Source organism: Dasypus novemcinctus, chromosome 16 (genome assembly GCF_030445035.2).
Source record: "Dasypus novemcinctus isolate mDasNov1 chromosome 16, mDasNov1.1.hap2, whole genome shotgun sequence".
Taxonomy (NCBI): Eukaryota; Metazoa; Chordata; class Mammalia; order Cingulata; family Dasypodidae; genus Dasypus; species Dasypus novemcinctus.
Genome location: NC_080688.1, coordinates 6827511 through 6851176, shown reverse-complemented (window position 1 = coordinate 6851176; position 23666 = coordinate 6827511). Strand labels below are relative to the sequence as shown.

General features: G+C 34.1%; 1 protein-coding gene across 1 annotated transcript in view; it reads left to right on the top strand.

The window, feature by feature from the left end:
- Positions 1-14435, top strand: part of LOC101424813 (olfactory receptor 2T2) — a 55761-nt gene extending 41326 nt beyond the window's left edge. The window contains exon 3 of the mRNA XM_004481218.3: positions 13386-14435. Coding sequence (XP_004481275.2) covers positions 13386-14372 — 987 coding nt within the window. The 3' untranslated portion in view covers positions 14373-14435. The remainder of the gene's footprint in view (positions 1-13385) is intronic.
- Positions 14436-23666: the final 9231 nt, after the last annotated feature.

Here is a 23666-nt window from a genome sequence, read left to right as displayed (position 1 = left end):
AGACATTTATAGAGCATTACACATCAACACAGCAGGATATCCATTCTTCTCAAGTCCTCATGGATACATTTTGATGAGAGATCAAATGGTGCATATCAAGACAAGCCTTAATAAATTTAAGAAGATTGTAATGATACAAAGGACTTTCTTTGATCATAATGGAATGAAGCTGGAAATCAACAATGGAAAGAAAAAGGGAAAGTTCATAAATATATGGGATTAAACAAAAAACTTTTAAATAATCAATGGTTCAAAGAAGAAAATTGCAAGAGAAATCACATCTCATGTTGAACGAAAATGATAACACAACTGCTTTAGATCACAAAGGATTGCCAATATAAAGCACCAGAAATGTGTTGGCTTTTATAAGGAGTATTTATTTGGGGTAAAACTTACATTTCCAAAGCTGTCAAAAGTCAAACTCAAGGTATCAAAAGAAGTACTTTCTCAAAAAAGTCAGCTGCCACAAGTTGAAACTATGTGGTGCACAATCTCTGCCTGGTCTCTGCCTTCCCCACTGGGCTGTACTGACTTCTGCAGCTCAGCTAAGGGCAATCAGAGGCCTTGTTTCTTACTGGACTCCTCTCAGACTTGACTACTCTACTTTTTTGCAGTTTCCATTGTAAGCTATCAGGCAAATGGCTCTCTCTCTCTCTCTCTCTCTCTCTCTCTCTCTCTCTCTCTCAGTCTCATTCTCTCTCCTCCCCGCCTTCCTCCCTCTCCCCTTCTTTCTTCCAGCCTCTTGTGGACTTTTCATTTCCTGTAGTCCTCTCTCTCACCCTGCAGAATCAAATGTGCTGGATTTATTTTCCTGTCTGTATCTTTGTGAGTCCATTTATATCAGACCCAGCAAGGGTGCAGAAACTTCCCTGAGCCATAATTCATTGACATATTACAGTCAAATTGTTCTCACACCCATAGGAATGGATTAGTTTAAAACATAATATTCTCTTATTGGTATTCATAAAATAATTTCAAGCTGCTGCAACAACATATCAAAATATATGGGATATAGCAAAAGCAGTGGTGACAGGGAACTTTACAGCCCTGAAAGTTTACATTTAAAAAAATGAAAAAGTTAAAATCAAAGATACACTGATAAAAACAGAATGACACTGGCAAAAAGATTAACATTTTGAACATGGAACCAAATAGAGAACTCAGACATAGACGCAGTTAAGTGATTTTGACACAGCTATCAAGCTGGGGTAGAACAGTCTATTCAACAAAAGATGCTGGGAGAACTGAACACCCATATTCAAAATGAAGAGGACACCTCTCTCACAACTTATCTAAAAATGAATACAAAATGAATCAAGGATCTAAATATAAAGCTAAAATCATGAAAGTCCTAGAGGGAAACCTTCAAATATTGTGGTAGGTAGTAGTTTCTGCAACTTACACCAAAGCACTAGAAATGAAAAAAAAAATTACAGAATTGGGATCCACACAAATTTAAACAATTTTTTTCTTTAAAATATTTTGTTAAGACATTTAAAAAGACAACTTACTCAATGAGAGAAAATATTTGTAGACCATATATCTGATAATGGTTTGATATCAATGTTATGTAAAGCATTCATATAATTTAAACAAAAAATAAGCAAACCAATTAGAGATAGACCAAAATTTGAATATATATTTTTCCTAAGAGGAAATACAAATGAGCACATGAAAAAATGTTTACAGCACTAGCTATTAGTGAAATACAGATCAAAACTACAATGAGACATCACTTCAATTATTAAATGACCAAGACTAAAATGAAGAAAATTGAAATTGCTTGAGAGGATGTGGAGGAATAGAACAATATCTACACAGTTGGTGGGAATGTAGATGGGTGTAGCCTCTGTGGAAGACAGTTTGATGGTACTTAAAGAAGTTGAATGTAGAGCTGCTGCAATATCCTGCAATCCTGTTATAAGGAACATATTCAGGAAAACTGAAAGCAAGTATGTGAAATGACATTTACAAGCCCAAGTTATAGCATCATTATTCACAATTGCTAAAGTGTGGAAACAACCCAAGTGTCCATCAACAGATGAATCGATAAACAATATGTGAGATAGATAGATAGATAGATAGATATAGATAGATAGATAGATAGATAGATAGATAGATAGATAGATAGATAGATAGATAGATAGATAGATATACAATGGATTACTATTCAGCTGTAAGAAGAAACACAATTGGGATGCATTTTATAAGATGGATGAACTTGGAGGACTCGTGTTGAATGAAATTAGCCAGGCACAAAAGAAACATATTGTATAGTTGCATTAAGATGAACAAAATACAATGAGTTAACTCAGGTACATCCTGGAGTATAAGTTACTAGGCTATAGAGTGTGGATTGAGAAATTTTAAGTAGGCTTATTTTAAATGTATGGAAATAAATAGAGTTGATGATAACACATTATGGTGAGTATAAATAACGCTTCTGATTTATAAATGTGATTGTGGCTGAAAGGGGTATTCTGTGCATGCAAATGTCAAATGAAAGAAAGCTAAAGCATAATCTAAGAACTATAACAATGATTTGGAGGTGGATGTAGATCGTGTTTAATAGTATAAATGTAAGAATGTTCTTTTACATAGTGTTATGAATACAGTGATACACAGGATAATTACAACTAATGTAACTAATGAACAATAGTTAACAGTAATATTATAATATTTTTGTAGCCATGGAACAGAAGATATTATATTCTAAGAGACAACAATAGGAAGTATATGGGGATATGGGAAAAAGTTCTATAATTGACTGAGGTGATCACAGCACAACTCTGTGATGAAAATGAGGGCCACTGAGTGTACATTTTGGATTGTACAAAACATGGGACTATATAACACAGTGAATCCTATGGTGAAATGCATTTTTAACAGAAAAAAAGGGAACATACTCTTTATATTAAAAATATATAATACTAATTCAGGGTGTTAAAAATGGGGTGATTTGGAGGGAAATACGCCAACTGTAAGATATGGGCTATAGTTAGTTGTGACATTTTGATGATGCTCTTTCATAGTTTGTAAAAAACGTTTCACAACAATGAAAGATGTTGGTGGTGGGGTGATGTATGTGAGTTCTGTGTGATGATATGCTTGTTTGTTTTGTAAATTCACTATGTTAACCATAAAATAATTCTATATGTTTGTTCATGTATTGAATGATATACTTCAACTTTTTTTTCAAATGAATAAATATAATAATTACCTCACTAATATTTAAATGGTGACTGCAAAGTCACAAAGTTACTTGACATTGATTTTACCCTAACTTCAGAAATTAAATAAAATAGGCCAAATCACAATAATATGAATTATTTATCTTGCAAGGAAACTCCTCAACCAACTCTGTAAAATTTGGCCTTACACCCCCACACCCTCACCAACTCAGTGCAAAAAAAGTAATCACATGCCTCCAGACTTAATGTTTCCTCCATATTTGTTTAAGTTTCTGGCACAGACTTGATTCTCATATAATAGAATGAATATAATAAAAATAAAATTCTGGAACACTATTTTCCTTAACATCTGCATATTATCTATCTTTAGAGTAGTGTTAGCAATAGACTGCACATGTGCATTAGTGGGCTCTATGACTCCCCAGTTTAGCCCATTTTTTTTAACTGCCTTTCTTTCTTCCCATTCTTCTTTATCTTCCCCTTATTTCTATTCCTCTTTCTTTCCCGTTTAATTACACTTACCTTCTGCTTCCAAATCTTCTGTTCTCATTTCTGTTTCTCACCTCTTCTCTCACAGTTTGTCTACTCCCTCCTTTTCTATTACTTTGATTATGCTCCAGGACCCACTCATGGATCTGTAGTGATATTCTTCCCAGAGCTAAGTGATAATGTTCATTATTTTAAGTTATCAGAATATCAAGGAACAGGGAAATTTTGGCATCTTTTAAAATGGGTTTCTACTCTGTATTTGTAATGGTGTGACAGGTAAAGGAGATGGAGCCAAATTAGAGAGAGTTAAAGCAGAAACTTATTCATTGTAAATTTGTCTTTCTTGATCAGAAGTACATATCTACTCAGGTTCTGGTCCAGTGAAGATTTTGCAAAATGAAAAATGTAGGAAAAGATATAGCTGCTTTCTCATTTTAATGTTCAATAGGTCACTTTGTTTCTAATATCCTGATATAAATTTTAATCTGAAATATCATGGAATTCCCCCAGTATTCAGATTTTAAATGCTCCATAAAAAAGAATACTGGGGAGAATTTTCTGTTCAAATGGGGCCACACACCTGATTCAAACTCATGATAGCATTCTCTATTTCAGATGTCTGATCACTTCACATGTGCTTTGGGGAGACTCAATTGTTGGGTTTTTATGCATGTTACTTCACTGCTGATATCAACATCATTTGTCTTACAATACTGATTCTTAGTTCAGTGATTCCTGTCTTTTGTAGTGTTCCAAGTCACGTTCTATAGTTTCAAGAGAAACATTATAAACATGATTTCCTTCACTGGATTTTTTTAAATGAATAAATATTTTAAGTGCACATTGGCAACAGGAATAAGATTCCTTCATATTATGTAATCATCATGAAACAATAAGATATTAAGAATAAAGGAAACCTCATTTAAACTCAACTTTATAGAATACTGGAGCATGAATCAACCTCAGAGAGGACTGTGTGAAACATTATTTAACTCATGGAAAATATGTGCTTTTTATGCCCAAAGATAGAAGAGAAATGACCCCCTATAGCTGCAACCCAGATATAATTATCCCAAGTTCAGTAAATCTCTTAGCACTTTCCTAATGTGGTTCTGCCTTGTTAGCAATCCCCAAAAGTAGATGATTTCTTTATATAACTTCAGAAGTATCTTCTGGATTCAATATTCTTTCAGCTGTGATTTGTTTTCATCCATCTTTCTGTCATTTCTTTTGCATTATTATTGTAAGTCTGCATCTCCAGCTGGGATCCATTGATATGTGTCTCTTTCTTCTTGGGACAAGAGCAAAGAGATACATTTTAAAAATTTAGAAAGTACTTTCTAGTAAAAATTAACTTACATTTTAATGTGATAAATAACAGACTTTTTCAAATGAGAATTTATTTACTCTGAATTGTGGAAAGTTCATTAATTGCACTTTTCAGACAGAATTATTTAAAATCTAACCAAATTATTTAAAATCAGTCTAAAGACTGATAAGCTAACCTCCCAAACTTTGGGAAACACCATTTTAGATTGTAGGGATCACTTCTACTTCTACCTCTATTATGTTAAATACAACTGGAAAAGTGATGGAAGAGCTGCAGGGCAAGGAAGGAGGTTAAAAAGAAAATGAATGAGATCCATGGGAAAACAGATTGAGGAGTCACACAATATCTATATATTATAAATAATTTGGACTCTTTTCAATTTCAAGCAAGTTAGCTAAATTCAACTTTGTAAGAAAAAATAGTAATATATGAATCAGAAACATAGACTGATCCATGTAATATTTATATTTGAGCTATTTTCCTTAACCAACTTGTTGATAATAATTATAGCAGCCTGATCTAATTGTTATAGGAGCACATTACAATTATCCAAAATGGCATGGAAACCAAAGTCAATGGTAATCATATGGGACATTGGGATAAATAGAGGTTGCTGCTGACACAAAAACCAACCCATTGGTGCCTTTATCCATCTCAGGCTCTACCAGTCCAATTAAGGTCTGTAAAGGTCAATATATGGTTATAACCCCTGTCTGGCTCTGTAGTAAGTCACTTCAACCTGGATGGAAACATATTTAAATTGAATCAATATCTCCTTGAAGAAATATTGCATTTGTTGATGCTTCCTATAAATATTACATAGGAAGAATTCATTGCATAATAGCATTTGTAATGTTTGGAAATATGTTCTCTCTTCATCTATACTGTAGTAGGCATATGGCCTATATCTGATAGTTTTGCATATTTAAAAATCACATTAGTAATGTGCATGTTAACATGACTATGTAGGAGAAACAGTTGGCAATGATGTTGTTGTTGAGGTGTTGTTACTTCAGTTGCTCTCCTCATCCACAACCACTTCCTTCTTTCTTTTACTGTTTAGAGATAAAAATGTATTTAAGAATTAGAAAATTCAGTTTCCTTCATATTTAAATATCTTATAATACTTATTGTGATGGTTAAGCTAACGTACCAATTAGGCCAGGTAATGGCACCTAGTTGTTTGGTCAAGAAAGCACTGGGTTAATTGTAATACAAGGACATTTTCTACATTTTAATCAACAGTGAGTTAATTGCATTGATGGCTGGTAACAACTACAATCAACTGAGGAGCTTGTCCTCTGCAATGAGTGGTGTTTTATCCAATCAGTTGAAGGCCTTAAAATGGGAAGTGATTTCACCATTCAGAGAAAATCACATCTCTAATTCAGACAGTCAGTGTCTTCTGGGGAATTCATCAAGGAAATTCTTTGGAGCCCCTGGTTTGCAGCTTGCCCTACAGAATTTGGACTTGTGCATCCCAATGGTTATATGAGGCAATTTTATAAAATCTCATACTATTTACAGATATCTCTGGTAGGTTCTGCTTCCCCAGAGAACCCTGACAAATACACCTAAGCAAAAGAATTTTCAGAAAAAAAATGACTTTTTCCTACTTTACTCCATCACTTCTTTTTTTTCTTTTCCTGTCTCTTTCCTTCTCCCTCCACACTTTAATTTGTTCTTTCTCCTCTATTTCCTTTTTCTCTTCTCTCATTCTCATGTCTCTTGACTTCTATGCTGATTTTGAATTTCTTCTCTGATACCCATTTGATGAATAAGTATAAAACTGCTTAACATCCATGAGTGTAAAACACACATCCTTTAATAAGTTTTTCCCCAAGCAATATAGGCCAATGACAGGGAAGAGAAATTTACATCAGTTTGGTACAGACTCTTAGTTCATTGCCATAGTCCCCCTTAGAAATGTTCAGTATTTTTCAGTGCCTATCCCTCATTCCCAAATCACATTTTTTATTACTCCAGAGAGATATCAGAATTAGACAAACGGTTATATGATGAAATATCAAGAAGTAATTACAGCCTTTCACTTGGGAAAAAATTTTCCCTCTGACAAAAGGGGAAAGATTTTGGTTGACCTTCCTCTAAGGCATAAGGTAAACCAAGAAAACTTGAATTAATTGCTAACTTGGGTTTTCCTCCTGAGAGAGGAAGAAATATCAGTCTTTTGACCAAACAGCTCCTCCATAATCAAGTACTTAAGAAGTCTATAATTTCACTGACTAAGGCTTGGACTCAGCTGATCTGAGGTAGGATCTTAGTTTTTGTGGAAACCAGATTGTCCATCTCCCTAAGAGGGGATGTTTTCTTTAGACATCACTCTATTAAAAAGTTCAACATGCTATGACCTTATCTGTTTACTACAGAGGTAATAGTCTCTTCAAGAATAAGATGGATAAATAAGTAAATACATTCACTTTCTGACAACCTGAATATGGGAAAAGGGATAATTTAGATTGAAACATAGAAAGTTAAGGGACATTTTGTAATACTTTGTAAGGGCATGGATTTATTGGAAATGACAAGGAAAAGCAAGTGCTATTGTTTGGAAAAATACACAGTATCCGCTTAAGGAATTTTAACATATTAATATGTGGGGTATAAGCATGTGAATTATTAAGAGAGAAACCTGGGATTTCCTCTAAATAGTTTTAAGGCAAGTGTCATGGTCTTTGTATGGTAAAGGTTTTCTGCATGCTCTGAAGTAGATAAAAATTATTGAATATTTTCTTTTATACTTCTGATTTTTAAGTACGTTCTTCTTTTCTTATCCCATTCACACATGCTATCAGAATATCAAAAACCAAACTTTTTAAAAATATAAAGACAGGTAATAGTCCTTAAAGAACTCCCCTGAAAATAATCCCAGCTTGGGTATATAAAAGGCTCCTGGGCTGATTGATTGAAAGAAATTAGTTTATTTATATATCACATAAGTAGATTATATGGTGACATAATGAATTTACTATGTTTAGTGTAGCAAGTCTTGTCCTCTCAATAACCACACTACTAATTCAGGTCTTGGGTAGTTGCTCTTTTCTTCAGTCTCCACTTATTCTTCTATTGTATTAGAACGTGGACTAAATTATTAATATTTGTCACAAAACAAACTGTCTGACAGGACTGCTCAGAAAGATATGTCTGTGGGTAAAAATAGTAGCTATCTTTCTGGCAGTGGAGCTTGGAATTTAGAACATTTACCAAATACTATAAGAGCCTACCTGTACTTTTTTTATATCAATACTAATATACTTATCATTATTTTTGAGATAAATTAATTATCAGAAGTTGAATTCAAGTCTTTCTAACATTACTACTTCATGATACAGTTAGTTTTCAATATATCTACATTCCATTATGCCATTATTTTTAGTTTTTAAAAGTAAGGGAAGGCTCTTTTATCTTTGCTGGTTTATGTTAATTTTCCACTTTGAATAATCCCAAATTGACAGAGAATTGATGGGAAGAAGTAGTAGATACATTCCCATTGCACTTTTAAGGAATCTAATGGAGGAAAAAAACAGGTGAAAGGGATGACGAAGGAAATATATAATAATGGAGATTTGAGACAATGAAAACTAAAATACATCAGTTGAATTTCAATTTGCCATGGGGAGAAGGGGAAACAATGTTCAAATGTTTTCCTGATTTATCAGAGTAGAAATAAATTACAGGTTTTGTAGACACAAACAAGGAATACAAAGACAAGGAGCTCTGTGATTGCAGTCCATTGTAGCATCAATACAAAATACTAATACTAATTAATATTAATCATTTTGCTGTAAAGACTGCCCTGATTAAAACTGCCAATTATATCTTTAGTCATGTATTTCTTCAAAGGTTTCATCATGTAATTTTCCTATTGAAACAGTTCATTATTTCATCCTATTTCCAGATTCTTTGGGTCAAAAATCTTGTCTTCACTTTTCCAACCCATTATGATTCAATTCAACCTACACTGCACACATCATCTTTCCAAGGCAATTTTCTGCTTCAGATAGACCAGACCCTCCATCACTGCCTCCACACATGTGGCCTGCTAGTTCTACCTGAGAGGTTTTCCTGACATGGGTTAAAACCATCCACGATTCTGTCCTCCCGGTTTTTTTATCTCAAATTTTAAAGTCAGAACAATTTTAATCTCTGTCTTCATAGTCTTTGTTCTAATGAAGCTGACCCCAGTCTTGTCTTGTTTCTTATTGTATCACTACTATTTCCCAAGCAGGTAACATTTAAGTGTTCTTTAAGTGTTCCATGCTTTCAGTATATTTCAGTTTCCAACTATAATGTATGTTCCTTGAAGTAAAGACTCTGATATAAATTACTCAGTCCATAGCACAAAGTCTTTTGGTAAATGATTGTTTATTCTGAAAATTGTGTACTTGGAAAATATGTAAAATCTGACTGGTACAAGGCAAGCTCTATTTGCTCTGTCTGGGTTTGGTTACAATACAGTCTCTTTTTTATCCTCCTACCTCACTTGATGCCTTCCACATATATATTTGGCTTCTCATGACAAATAATCCCAAAGTAGATATGCCCCAGTATACATCCCTTGACCACATTTTCCTCATGCAGCAACAAATAAACTGTTAAATGTTTGAGCTGTATGGTATTTTTGACTAATGGTATAAACCCATTTTTTATCTCTGCATTTTTTTAAATGTTACATTCAAAAAATATGAGGTCCCCATATACCCCCCACTCCTCTCACCCTACTCCTCCCACATCAACAACCTCTTTCATCATTGTGGGACATTCATTGCATTTGGTGAATACATTTTGGAGCACTGCTGCACCACATGGATAGTAAACTACATTGTGGTTTACACTTTTCCCCAGCCCCCCAGTGGGCCATGGCAGGACATACAATGTCCAGCATCTGTCCCTGCAGTACTATCCAGGACAACTCCAAGTCCTCAAAGCGCCCCTACATCATATCTCTTCTTCCCTCTCTCTACCCTCAGTAGCTACCGTGGCCACTTTCTTCACATCAATGCTATAGTTTTTTCCATTACTAATCACAATAGTTCCATAGTAGAATATCAGTAGGCACTTTAATTCATACTCTATTTCTCCATCCTGTGGACCCTGGAATGGTTATGTCCACTCCACCTCTATTTAAAGAAGAGACTTAGATTCCACATGGATGATGGATGATGGATGAAATTCTCCTGCCTGTAGTTGTAGGCACTCTTGGCTCCCTGGTGTGGTGGTTGACCTTCACTTCCTTGTTAGCTGGCCAGAGTAATCCCTTCTTTATACCTTCAGAGAGCAGACAGCTGGAGAAGTAATTCAGCTTGTAAAAAGTAAACAGCTTCTGTAGGGCCTTTGACAAAAGAATGCTTTAGCACCTTTGGGCATGTCATCTCTGGGTCTAATGAGATGGTTCCACAAAGGTAGCTAAATGGGTTGCTACCAAACTAGTTAGTTCTGCTAAAAGACTTCAAATCTTCCCAGTGTAATGTATTTTTGTCCTCCCTAGAAATCTCCCTTTTAGGCTTATAATAAGCTTTTTAACCATTATTTTAGGTGTGTTGTATTTCTCAATTCTTTAATATACTCCTTAATCATAGTGGGAGGTGTTAATCAATACTTGTAACAGTGCCTTGAATATAGATTGTGTTTACCCTGGAGGCATTTTTCTCTCTAAGAAATGAATGGAAAAAATGCCTTTTGAAGGCATTGTAAGTATTTGAAGGAAGTGTGAGATGGAGGAAATCATTTCTGGTTAACAGCATTATTACTACAGTGTTCAACAAGTACACTGACAACTTTCTTCTCAAAGTTAATCATGATAGATTCCTTAGAAAAGTCTCACAAAGCATTGGTCAAGAAGATCTTGATCTTGGGCAGATCATTTTCTTCTGGTAAAATGTAAACTGACCTCACCAGAAGGACTCTTTTACTGTGTTTTGTTGTATATATTTGATTCACTGAGAAAAGTAAAATATGCTTCTTTGTTCTACATCTGTTTCGTATGTTGCTCTACCTTTAGGATGGTGTTTTCCCTTCACACACATACATGAGCATATATGAGCACACACATGTATGAACTGGAACCAATTTGTAGTTATTTTACTCTCTGCATCTCTGAGTCTTAAAAAAGTAAATTAGTTGACTTAAATTACAGTTTTCAAATTTTTAATTTTCCATTAACTTAGAGTCTACTCTAAAATAGGATCTATGAATTGGAAAACTTTTTATCACTTAAACAAATTACATGAAGTAATGAGATATTACCTCCTCATTTGAAACCCTATGGGGTGCAAACTGAATGGTTTTATGAAACAAAATTCACTGGCTCATTTTCAAGCAACATAGTTAATTTTCTTAAGTGATTTTAGCTTGATTGATTTGTCACTTTCTTGCCCATTTCTGTTTTTCAATGTGTACTTATGAATGGATGGTTAGAAGTTGATGTGACACTATCAGGTTATATACAAATTCTGTGTATGTATCTAAGTGAAAAAAATTAAGTGATTTATGTCAAAATAAAATATTACTTGCTGGAAAAATTATTTTAATTTTCAAGCAATTATTGCAGAAGCCCTCTTGAACATAAGTTTAGTTGTAAAACTTTATAGTCCGTCTCTTGACCTATGATTCAGACCTGTGGCTGTTATGGGGAAATTTCTTATACATTAAAGAAATCAAAATTTGCTGATTTTCACCAAATTTATCAAATGTTAATCTTTAACATTTAGGAATGGTTTCTTAGATATGTAGAAATTTCTTTCTTTCTTTCTTTTTTTCTTCAACTGGCAAGAGATGAAGCAATTCTATTTCAGCGTAGACCAAGAGAAACTGGAGCTTAGACCAAGAGAAACTGGAGCTTCCTGGGGGAGTTGTATTTTATATTTTGTTTCATTTTTGCTTGGAAAGATGACATTATTCATACTCATTTTTGACACTCAGAAGGGATGCAGAAGTCCATTTATTTTTCCATAATTATAGTTTCAACTTAAAGGGGAATTCCTTCTGGAGCCCTCAGAGACCGTACATTTGTCTATTGTGAACCAAAGGATTCAGGAATATTCACATTTTTTGTGGTTAATGTATTTTACAGAAATAGGCTTCTTCAGTAATCCTCTCATTGAAACTCTGAGAACAACACTATGTTAAGTACTGACAGAATGGAAATAAAACTGACAATTTATCCCTCAATATTCCCAAATATATCAAAGATATGGTCATTTATATTCCTCAAGGATAAAAATGAAAGAAAACACATTTCAATTTTTTTTTCCACCATTCTCTAATACGTTCTCTTAAGTGAAGAATTTCATTTCATCTAGAGTTACCTTTACTTACAAATATGAAGGATAGACACCGTGGTAAGAAAATAAATATAATGAAAGATATTATCACTTAGAATGAACTACTAGGATAATATATTATATAGTGATATGTTCAGAATGCCACTCTTTAAGAGAAATTGTCCTAAGCTTTTGATAGAACAATACTTTATGAAGTTTAGGCCATTACTGAATGATATAACGTGGTAGTAAATCATACAATTTAGGCAGGCTCCAGGTTATTAACCAGAATACATTCCACAATGATCAATTCTAAGACCTGCTTGTTGAACAAAGTTCCTTGAGGTCCTCATTCAAAATTTATGACACTCAAGATATTCTTTTAGGAAAGATAATCAATTAAATAATGTGATCCAGGTTTAAAACATAAGCTTCCTTTGAATCCCAGCAGTTGACCTTAAACAGCAGTGGCCCGTGATCTTCAAATGAAGTGAGCAGTCCTTGTTTGTAAATTCTTGATGTTTCAAACAGTCACAACACTTAAAAATAAGAATAGGCAAAAAAAAAAAAGGTAAAATTACCGATAGTGATTGGTTCCTCATTTATTTTTCTATCAATTTATTAAAGCACCAATTGATGACTTGGAATGATCCTGACAATATAATCCTCTTAACAATGAAGAACTATTTGAATTCAATTTCCATATGGATACTGATTGCAAGGAAATATGGGGGATGTTCACAGCTACCAATCTCAGAAAATGTTCAACCTAAGCAAATACATTAGAAAATACTGGTAGAATAAAACTAAAATAGACTCTAAAACTGGTATTTTATGAATTTTTTATTTATATTTCTTTTCCAGCCGATAACAATATATACTTTATATGAACTTTTCACTGATGATGATACTGTTTTGGGATTAGTCACTCTAACATGTAACACACAGTTAATCTAGGAATTAAGATTCAAAATTATGAATCTGAAGTCCCTCTTCTATCTTTTAGTCCACACTGCTCTGCCAATACTATTTATGGTGGGTCCTCCTTAGACTCTGGATTGCTAAGTAAACAACTTTCTGCCTTTAAAATCCTAGGAGCTGTTATGTGAAATAGACATGGAAGCCATTATTAAGAACTCCACTGACTTCATCCTCTTGGGACTCATCACCCATCCTGTATTTCCTGGGCTTATCTTTGCAGTGGTTTTCTCCATCTTTGTGGTGGCTGTAACAGCCAATGTGGTCATGATCCTGCTCATACACATGGACTCACGTCTCCACACACCCATGTACTTCTTACTCAGTCAGCTCTCCATCATGGATACAGTGTATATCTGCATCACTGTCCCCAAGATGCTGCAAGACCTTCTGTCCAAGGAAAAGACCATCTCCTTCCTAGGCTGTGCAGTTCAGATATTCCTCTACCTGACCCTGATTGGAGGGGAATTCTTTTTGCTGGGCCTCATGGCCTATGACCGGTTTGTAGCTGTCTGCAACCCCCTCCGATACCCTCTCCTCATGAATCGCAGGATTTGCTTGTTTATGGTGGTGGGCTCCTGGGTGGGTGGCTCCTTGGATGGTTTTATGCTGACTCCCTTCACTATGAGTTTCCCTTACTGTGGGTCCCGAGAAATCAATCACTTTTTCTGTGAGATCCCAGCTGTGCTGAAGCTGTCATGTGTTGACACCTCCCTCTATGAGACGCTGATGTATGCCTGCTGTGTGCTGATGTTGCTAATCCCCATATCTGTCATCTCTGTCTCCTACACACGGATTTTGATAACTGTTCATCGCATGAACTCTCCTGAGGGCCGGCGCAAAGCCTTTACTACCTGTTCCTCCCATATCATGGTGGTGAGCATTTTCTATGGGGCAGCCTTCTACACCAATGTTCTACCCCATTCATACCACACCCCAGAAAAAGACAAGGTAGTGTCTGCCTTCTACACCATCCTCACCCCCATGCTCAACCCACTCATCTACAGTTTGAGGAATAAAGATGTGGCAGCAGCTTTAAGAAAGGTCATGGGGAAATGTTGCTCCTCTCATAGAATCAGAGCAGGTGAGGTGACCAGGAAATAGTAGGGATTCCAGGCCCTGGGTACCAACAGCCCACCTTGTTTTCATTTCTTGGCTCCTCAAGCAAATACCATACAATGAGTTGTCTTAAATAATGGGAATCTATTTTCTCACAGTCATATGACTAAAAGAAAATTCAAATCAAGGCACCATCAGGACGATGCTTTTTCCCCAAAGACTGGCATTCACTGACTGCTTGCCAGCGATCCTTGGTCCTTAACTTGCCATTTGTCTTGGCAAATGGAGGAGTCTCCTGGTTTCTTTCTTTGATATTGAGCATCTGGCTGCTCCCTCTGTGGCTTTCTCTCTCCACGTGACTTTTATTCATCTTACAAAGGACTTCAGCCATAGGAATTCTTAACTAAAGTATCGTCATAAAATGTCCTACTTAAAAGGGACTCACAGTCACAGGAATGGATTAAATTTAAGATGTTGACTCTAAACCACCACATATATAGTCTTTTAAGAAAACATATTCTTGCTTTGGAAAAATGCTTATCATCTTTTTCGTAATCTGGAGATATTCTCAGAAAAAATTCATTCGGTTACCTCCATCATATAAGAATTATAACTGAGGGCAGTAAGTAACTCAATATTTCAGATGTGCCTTTATGGATTGACTGACATAGTTCCTAAATAATTCTGATGTTGTCAACCATTTGGAATTTTTTTTTTTAAGGTTTCAATGTAATAACATAAATACAACTCAGAGTTTTCTGTTTTAATCACTTTCAAATGTTCAATTCAATGGCATTAATTGTATTAACAAAATTGTGCTACTGTCATCACCATCAATTACCCAAACTGTATTACGGGAGCTCAGGTGTCCTTCATGTATCTATTGCTAATCTACTGTTCACTGGAAAGTGGCTAGGCACACTTGCCATGAGTCACTGATGAGCTAATTTTTAAAAGGCAGCACAAGTAAAATACTTTCTGATGATAATAGCCTAACAGTGTTATTTATTTGGGAAACTTTTGTAAATATGATTTGATTGTACTTTGGGACTCTATTTTTAGTCATTTTCTTCTTACCAATGAATTTAAAATGTATAAAATGTATTCTCTTACCACTGAAATTAAAATATAGTATAAAGTGGACTTTATCCCAAATAAAGCTTAATCCATGCTTTGCAGTCAACAAACATTCTATGATTGATTGAAATTTGATTTCTTCAATTAAGATCATAAAGTTGCTACAACCTGCAATAGTTTTCCATGTATACTTTAATAAATGGTAATAGATAAATGTAGGAGGAAAAGAATAAGAAAATTCACTTAACTAATTTAACACCCTTGAGTGAAGGTGCTCAATTTTCATCATCTCAACTTTCTCATTTCATATGTTTGTAGATAAACATTTCCCTTTTAACCTAGGCATGGTGCTTTAAAAGTAATTGTGAATCTGTATGCAAAGGCCTAAAATATAACCTGAGCAGAGGACACACTGAACTTTACACTATCCATTTACTTAAACTTATCTATCTTTTTCTAGTAAGGGGTTTCTGATATTGTGAATAAAATTGTTTTTATTTACCTGTAGTATATTTTCCTTATCATTGGAAGGCTTAGAAAAGAGTAAATGGTGGACAAATTGAGTAATTTTTTATGGAATATTATTCATGCAATATTTATTCTAGGAATAAAGAGATTTCTTCTACTGTAAATTTAGAAGAGAAAATATTTCCTCCGTAACTGCTGATGTTGATTAAAAATATTCCCTTCAGTATGCTAATTATAAGGTTAGTTTTATCTCGAAAGTTTCTAATAACTAAATCTTTCCTCTTAATAAAACAAGCAAACAACAATAAAACAGCAGAGGAAAGAGATGGAAAAAAAAGTCCAGGTGTCTGAATTTCTTAAACGGGAAAAATGGATCAGTGTTCAGTTACAAAAATAATTCAATGTGACATTATTTCAGTGCAATTCTCTTTTCAGTTAGTTTTGTTTTTTTTAATTTAATTTAATTTTTTAGTTATCTTTTTTTAAGTAAATAGATCATACAAAGTGGTACATTAAGAAACATAAGAGGTTCTCATATACCCCATTCCCCACCTCCCCAACCCCATCATTTTTAATTGTATTTTTGAAGGCACATAGATCACAAAAAAATGTTAAATTAAAAAATATAAGAAGTTCCCATATACCCCCACCCCCCACTCTTCCCATATCAACAACCTCTTACATCATTGTGGCACATTTATTACATTTGGTGAACACATTTTCTCTGTACTTGATCTAATCCCTACTCTCTTTTACACCCCACTCTACCTGGTGCCCCTCCTGGGTTTTCCATCTACAAAATAATTTTGCGCTGCAGATTTTCCCTCTACTCTGGGTTTTTTTTGTTTTTTGTTTTGTCTTTTATTGCCGTTTCCTCAGGATCCTACTTAGGACAAGTTGCTATATATATAAATAAGTTTCTTCTTAAATGCCCAATATAAATTGCACAATTAACTAAAGCACTTAACACAAACATTAATAAATATTTCCAAAATACCTGGAAAAAATCAAGCAAGATGTTTTATTTGGGTGAGTTCCGAGGAATATCATAGGAGTTATATGTAGGGAATTTCTGGGATGTTATTAACAGACTATTCTTTGACCTCAGTGGTGCTTAAATGGTGCATTCATTTTATGATATTTTATTACACTCAACAGTTAGATAGTGTGCACTTCTATTATGCTATATCTTAATATAATTTAAAATTAAAAAGTGACATCATATATATCCTGGATGCCTACTCCTCCTTATATATAGGATAGGTTCCCCCAGGCTTCTGACTAAATTCATATAAATGGAACTTTATGGCCATAGATTTTTTTCTTCATTAAAAATAATATGAAACATTAACTTGGTTATGAAAATTATAAATTTTAATAAAATTAATATGATATTCATTTTACCCACAATATGCCAAACACTTCTAGAGTTGGGCAAGAGATAGTGTGAAAACTGTCCTCATTTTTCATGGCATATTCAGCTACTTTATCTGGCTTGGATTCTGATATTTACAGAGTCTTACATGGTATTGCACAATTCCCAAGCAACAGACAAATGGGAGCATCAGAATCATATCCTTATCCTCATTCAGTGATTAGGTGCCAAACCATAGCATTGCGATTAATTGACAGAAGTTTTCCACAGGCAGGGAGGATGCTGTACAACGTACAGCTGCCAGGTTGTTAATGCTAATAATGACCTGAGGATGAGTGTTCCTGAGGGAGTAAATACAAATAAAGCTGATGTTCATTTTCTGAAGGACACCAGCTTGGCTGGTCTACCAAGTACCTAATATTCCATGATAAGGTGTGGCCAGATGACCCCAGTGAGGTCTTTCTTCAGGTGAGGGATATGAACCTTACATTAGCTAATCCTTTGTGGCTACACATTTATTTCATAAAAATACAAAGTTTATAATACTGTATAGCATAAAACATACTTATATAATTTATTAAATACTCAGGAAGATTTCAGAAAAAAAAAGATAGGTAAAATTGAAGCTATTTAGACTACTATTTTATTTGGAGAAGAGATTGCATTCCAAACCTCTGTATACTTTGAGAGAAGTCAAATCTTGCTAAAATATCTGTAAACAATGTGACAACAAAATATGTGTAACATCAATTTCTGACGTTATAGAGCAGCTTTTTAGACATGGCAGAGTAATTGTAATAATAGATAATTTCATGGCAGTGAACAGGGTTGTCAGGGAAAAAAAACAGACTGATTCATAAATATATAATTGACTAAGATCAGAAGTTTTGAAAACACTATTCATTTGGGATTGTGTTGACATTAATATTTTTTTAAACCTGAATGTCTATCTTGATCTTGTCACACATTTATCAAACATCTGTGTGTGTGTGCTTCCTTCAAACTCCCAAATACTAAAAGATGAGGAGAATTTTAAATATTTCTTTCTCCACTACATTCATTGGATTTCTGCGATTTGCTAAGAATATATGTGATGTGCCAATGCCTGGACAATCATATGTGGTTGACATATATTATTTTATTTTACTTTCCTTAGCAATTTAATCTTAACTAAATAGATTTTATTCATCACCTTAGCAAGGTAGGGATTTATTTTGTTCTATGATGCTTGCCAAGAAACTAGAAGACTGCCTGATATATATAGTACATGCTCAAGAATAATTAGTTATATAATTGAACAAAAGTCATTTCAATTTAGAAGTCTTTTTTCACTATAAAATATAATTTTTAAAAATTTATGTATTTTTTTTAAATTTTCTACATATTCCAGGTTGTAAGATTTGCAGTGTAATCTGATGTTCAAAGAAATTAGGTGAGTTTTACAAGATCAGACATAATTGCAAGGCAAGGGAGATTTAGGAGTAAGACAACAGTACTTAAATTTTTTCCAACCTCACCAATTCATCCCAGTTTCAACTAATTATGGGAAAACTTTTGTTTAGGAGAAGAAACGTCTCTGGCTTTTGATAGATTCGTCTTGAATATTCTTTCTCTTTTGTAAGCATGAGGTAAGTCCAATATGTAGGCATTTGCTTATTCTAGTGGTGAAAAGAATGATATCTTCTTCCATATTGACAGAAAGTTTGGATGTGAGAACAAAGCCAGTATTAAATAAGTCTGTTTACATCACTAAAACTATGCATTGCCTGAATTTCCAAAACGCTTAACTGAAATGACTAGGGATTTTAATACATTATCCAATAAATTTAGAAAGGTGCCACTAGGAAAATTTTGACTACAGCTACAACCACATCTCTGGACCTCACCTGTCTGAGAACTAATGAAGACAGAAATGGAACCAACTACTTGACTGCCCATCCAGACCAAGCTTCTAAAAGAGATAGGATAATATTATTTTGACCTAAGGCAAAACTGACTACAAATCATGGTAATTTCTTATTTGAAAGGGACTTTGGAAGATTGAAAATATCTTTATCTTCAAGTTGATTTTAGAAACAATTATGTTACATATACTGTGCAAGTGTTGGGGCTTTCCATCTAAAGGAGGAGAACTGGGCCAATACCCGGGTTTTGTTTGCTTTGTGTTTGCGTGTGTGTGACAAGGAATGATTTCATAATCTTTTCATATAATATTTCCTATGACGCCTTCTTTATGTACTGGGAATGCTAGATAAGGCATTAAGATGATGAAAATACACTTATATATACTATACTCGTCAGTTTTGAATTCAGAAGTTAACTCAATTTTTCTTATACTTCAGGTTCTTGTATTTCCATTGTTTAATAAAAGTGGAGAAATATTTATTGCAAAAGAAGGGAGATCTTAAAAATTACAACCTACATTTCTTTAATATTATGTCGTGCCAGGTACTGTTCTGAGAGGCATGACATGGATTATTTCATTTAATCCTTACAATGGTACTGAGGAAGGTTCTGTTGTGCCCATTGCAAATTAGGAAATGGAGGAGTGACTTGACCTGCACAGTGTTTTATGACTAATAAGCAGCAGACTCCAGGAATTTTGTGTCCAGATTCTGTGCACTTTAGCAACACACTGAACTGCCTCAGGAGTAAAGGGTAAAGTGATACCTTAGAGTGTGAATATACTGCAGAAAATTGGAAGATTTAACTTACCACCTAGAACTGCTTTATTCCAAGGGGTAATTCTCCACTGTTTGAAGGAATTCTTTGGCATGCATTTCCCTTCTCTCTTTTTTTCTCTTTATTTTTTAAATGTTACATTAAAAAAATATGAGGTCCCCATATACCCCCCACCCCCTCACCCCACTCCTCCTGCAACTACAACCTCCTATATCATCATGGGACAGTCATCGCACTTGGAGACTATATCTCTGAGCACTGCTGCACCACATGGTCAATGGTCCACATTATAGTTTACACTCTCCCCCAGTTCACAATAATGTGAAGAATTATTTCACATTTCTATTATATCTGATTTTTTCTATTTTATTTCATACTTCCTGAGTAACTCTATTAGTTCATGAGTAAAGGTACTTTTTGATTGACATCTCATCTAAAATGGCCAAAGTCCATCAGTTAAGAATTCAAACACTTATTTCAGGTTTTGTGCAATAAGGCTTATAGTTTGGGGAAGAATCAAGTGAATTATTCTCTGGGATACAGGTGCATAACTGGGCAATAGGGTATGTTCTCTCATCACAGAATGCTCCAGCATGTTTCATAGAAAGATTATGCTTCAAGGAATCTGAAATATTTGTCTGAGTCTCTGAGTGTGAATCCTTAATGGGATTCCTGGTTTAAATTCTTGCCAGCCCAGGCATCATCCAAAGGTTGAAATATTGAAATGTGGAAAGCATTATGTTTTATTCTCCATGTTTTTAATAGCCTAAAATAAGATTGTAATAATTGAATATTTTTAAATATGAAATTTATAAAAATTTATAAAAACAGAAATTATAGACAAGAAAATAATGAATGTCACTTGAAACACCACCAACAATTAAAAGTTTTATTAACTTTATAATTATTTTCACTTTATATATATTAAATTAATAATGAGGAAACTGAAATGTGAAACCTTTCATTCAAGAGTACAATGACACTGGCATCATATATTAATGAACATAAATCCACCTTATTTTTCAAATACTTATTGTAATTCCATTTTTATTAAATGTATCAATGGGGTCTCCAATTAGTAAATGCTCCAATTAGAAATCTCAGCTTTTTAACCATTCCAAACAATGAATAAGATTTGCAGATTAAAATTGTCCATTCCTCTGGTTATTTTCTAGGAATGGAAATTTGCACACATTTTTTTAAGGCTCTTGATATTGTCTTGGTTCTCTCTGAAATAAAAGAGATACCTGTTTCCTTTCCCACCAGTAATTTTTGAGAAGCATTCAAAATACTCAAATATCGATACAACCCAGCAATCATCTAGAGAATCAAATTGAGTAAGATTGGCTGAAACCCATTTTTGCACTATGTGGCTTTTGCTGAAGAAAAGTGATGATTCTCTCAAGTATCAAGCCTGTTGAGAAGAGTTTATTATTTTTGTACTATAGGGGAGAAAAAATGTTCAATTTAAACTACGTTTTAACCTTCGGCTTTTGGCCATACAATGCTACCAGCTAAATGCAATCAGACCAATGCCTTCACATTTCATCATACATTGTACAAAAATTAGTTGAATGTGGCATCTAGTTTGGAGTGATGGAGCTATACCCAGTGGAGGATGTAGATGGAGTTATTTTCATGGATTCATCCAGGAAATTCAAGAGGAGAACATCTAGTGTAAAAAAGGAGACCTAGGATATTTATGATTTCCCATAAATCATGGTATACTGTGTTTCAATGAGAAATTAAAATAAGCATAAGGATAAGGAAGCCTAATTACAGAGAGAACATTTTATTGGCATGTTTTAAAATACTGTTTTAAAAAAACGACTCCTTCAACTATTTGGGAGTACCTCTATCTAGTAAACTATAGTAAAGAAAGGCAATTATGTTAACCAAAACATAATAATAATTTAACTCTTAAAGTTTTAGTTTGGTATATGGTTGATAGGATTGGTCTAGAGACATTTCTCTTTATTCCAAGAGGATATAAATTGGGTACACACCCCTGGGCCGTTTTTATAAACATCATTGTTTTCTATTGTTCACTTATTGTAAATAATAGCTGTGTACTTAAGGACTATTTATTCTTTAATGAACTCTCACACATGAAAGAGTATTTCTTTCAAATATCAGATCTCCAAGAGGAATGTGAGTATCACCTCTGCTGAGCTGGTTATGTAATGGTGAAGCTCTGTGAGGATATTGAGGCATGAACATTGTTTGGAACATTCCTATGCCTGTTTAGGATAACACGCAGTTGCCATTGGGAGTGGATGTGGCACTTTCAACAATAGGATTTTTGGATCTGGCTTTCCTGATTCCTCAGCAGATGTGGTGTCTGTGTTCTTAGAGATTTTTTCGATGTAACTTCAGTGAGAGATTTTTTTTCCCTTGAACCTCAATATGAAGTCATGCTCCAGCTGGCATGTGATAACTAGGATTGCCCAAATGTGAGGAAATATTTGGAGTTGCTTATAGAAATAACAAACTTTATTTTGTTATCTTATTAATTTTTAACAACTTTAATCAGATATGCAAATTTTTTCTGGAGTGTGATCATGTCCTCATGCCTTATTTCCTTTTACTTGTCTCAGCTGATTGAAATGTTAGTTGATACTTAAAGAAGCATCATTTCTTCATGGGGTAAGTGAGCACAGTGGCTGAAATCATGGAAGACAAAATCAGATTCCTTGAGCCTAGGCTAAACTCTCCCCCAATCCACCTATTTATACCTCAATAGCTCCTACTATAAATGGTGATAGGGGTGTTTTGAAGAGTGACTATGCCAAAATATTGGAGCATGTAGAAGGTAACCTGGCACACAGTAAGCACCGCATGAGTACTGTGTGATTTACTATTAGCAACTTGTTTCAATTATTTTAAAAAACTATTTATTGATACATAGTTTCTTATTGCTGCCTAATTACCTAAATTTTAGCGACTTAAATAAATGCGAATTTATCATGTTACTGTTCTAAAGGTGAAAAGTCCAATATGGGTCTTACTGGATACAAATCAATATATCCTAAAGACTGCATTCCCTATGACAGTTTTTGGGGATAATATAGTCCTTGCCACTTCCACTTCTAGAAGCTGTTCACATTACATGGTTCATGGCCTCATTCCAGCAATCCCATAATTTCAAGTTCTGCTCCATCATCACATCTCTTTTTCTGCCTCTCTCTTTACTTAAATCAGGATCATGTGATTACATTGGGTCTATCTAGATAATCTGTAATAATCTCCTCATTTCAAACTTTTTCACCATGAAATATTTCAATGCCTTTTACCCATATAAGGGAACATAGTCATTGTTATCAGGGACTAGAACATGGATACCTTAGAGGAACCAATATTCAGCCTAACACGGTGTTTTTAATTTAACACTAAGGCAAGCCTAACACAAAAATATTAAATTTTATAAAATCATGAAATAATAAGCCTATAAAAGGCAATATTTCATGTAGTAAGAATATTTAGTGCTAAGTAAATACTTTTCTTTGTTTTTATCTGTTAATAGTAACACTAATCAAAATTTTCAGTAAAATTTCTAGATAGATAACAATAGCTTAAGCTACATGTATCTTGTAAAAAAGAACTCGGTGAAGAATTATCATAACAAAGGTACATTCAGATGAAAAAGGAAGCAATGAACCCTTTGTTATTTTATAAATTATGCTGATTTTTATTACTTTCTACAAGGTACTATATTGCATTTAATTTTTGATTAGTAA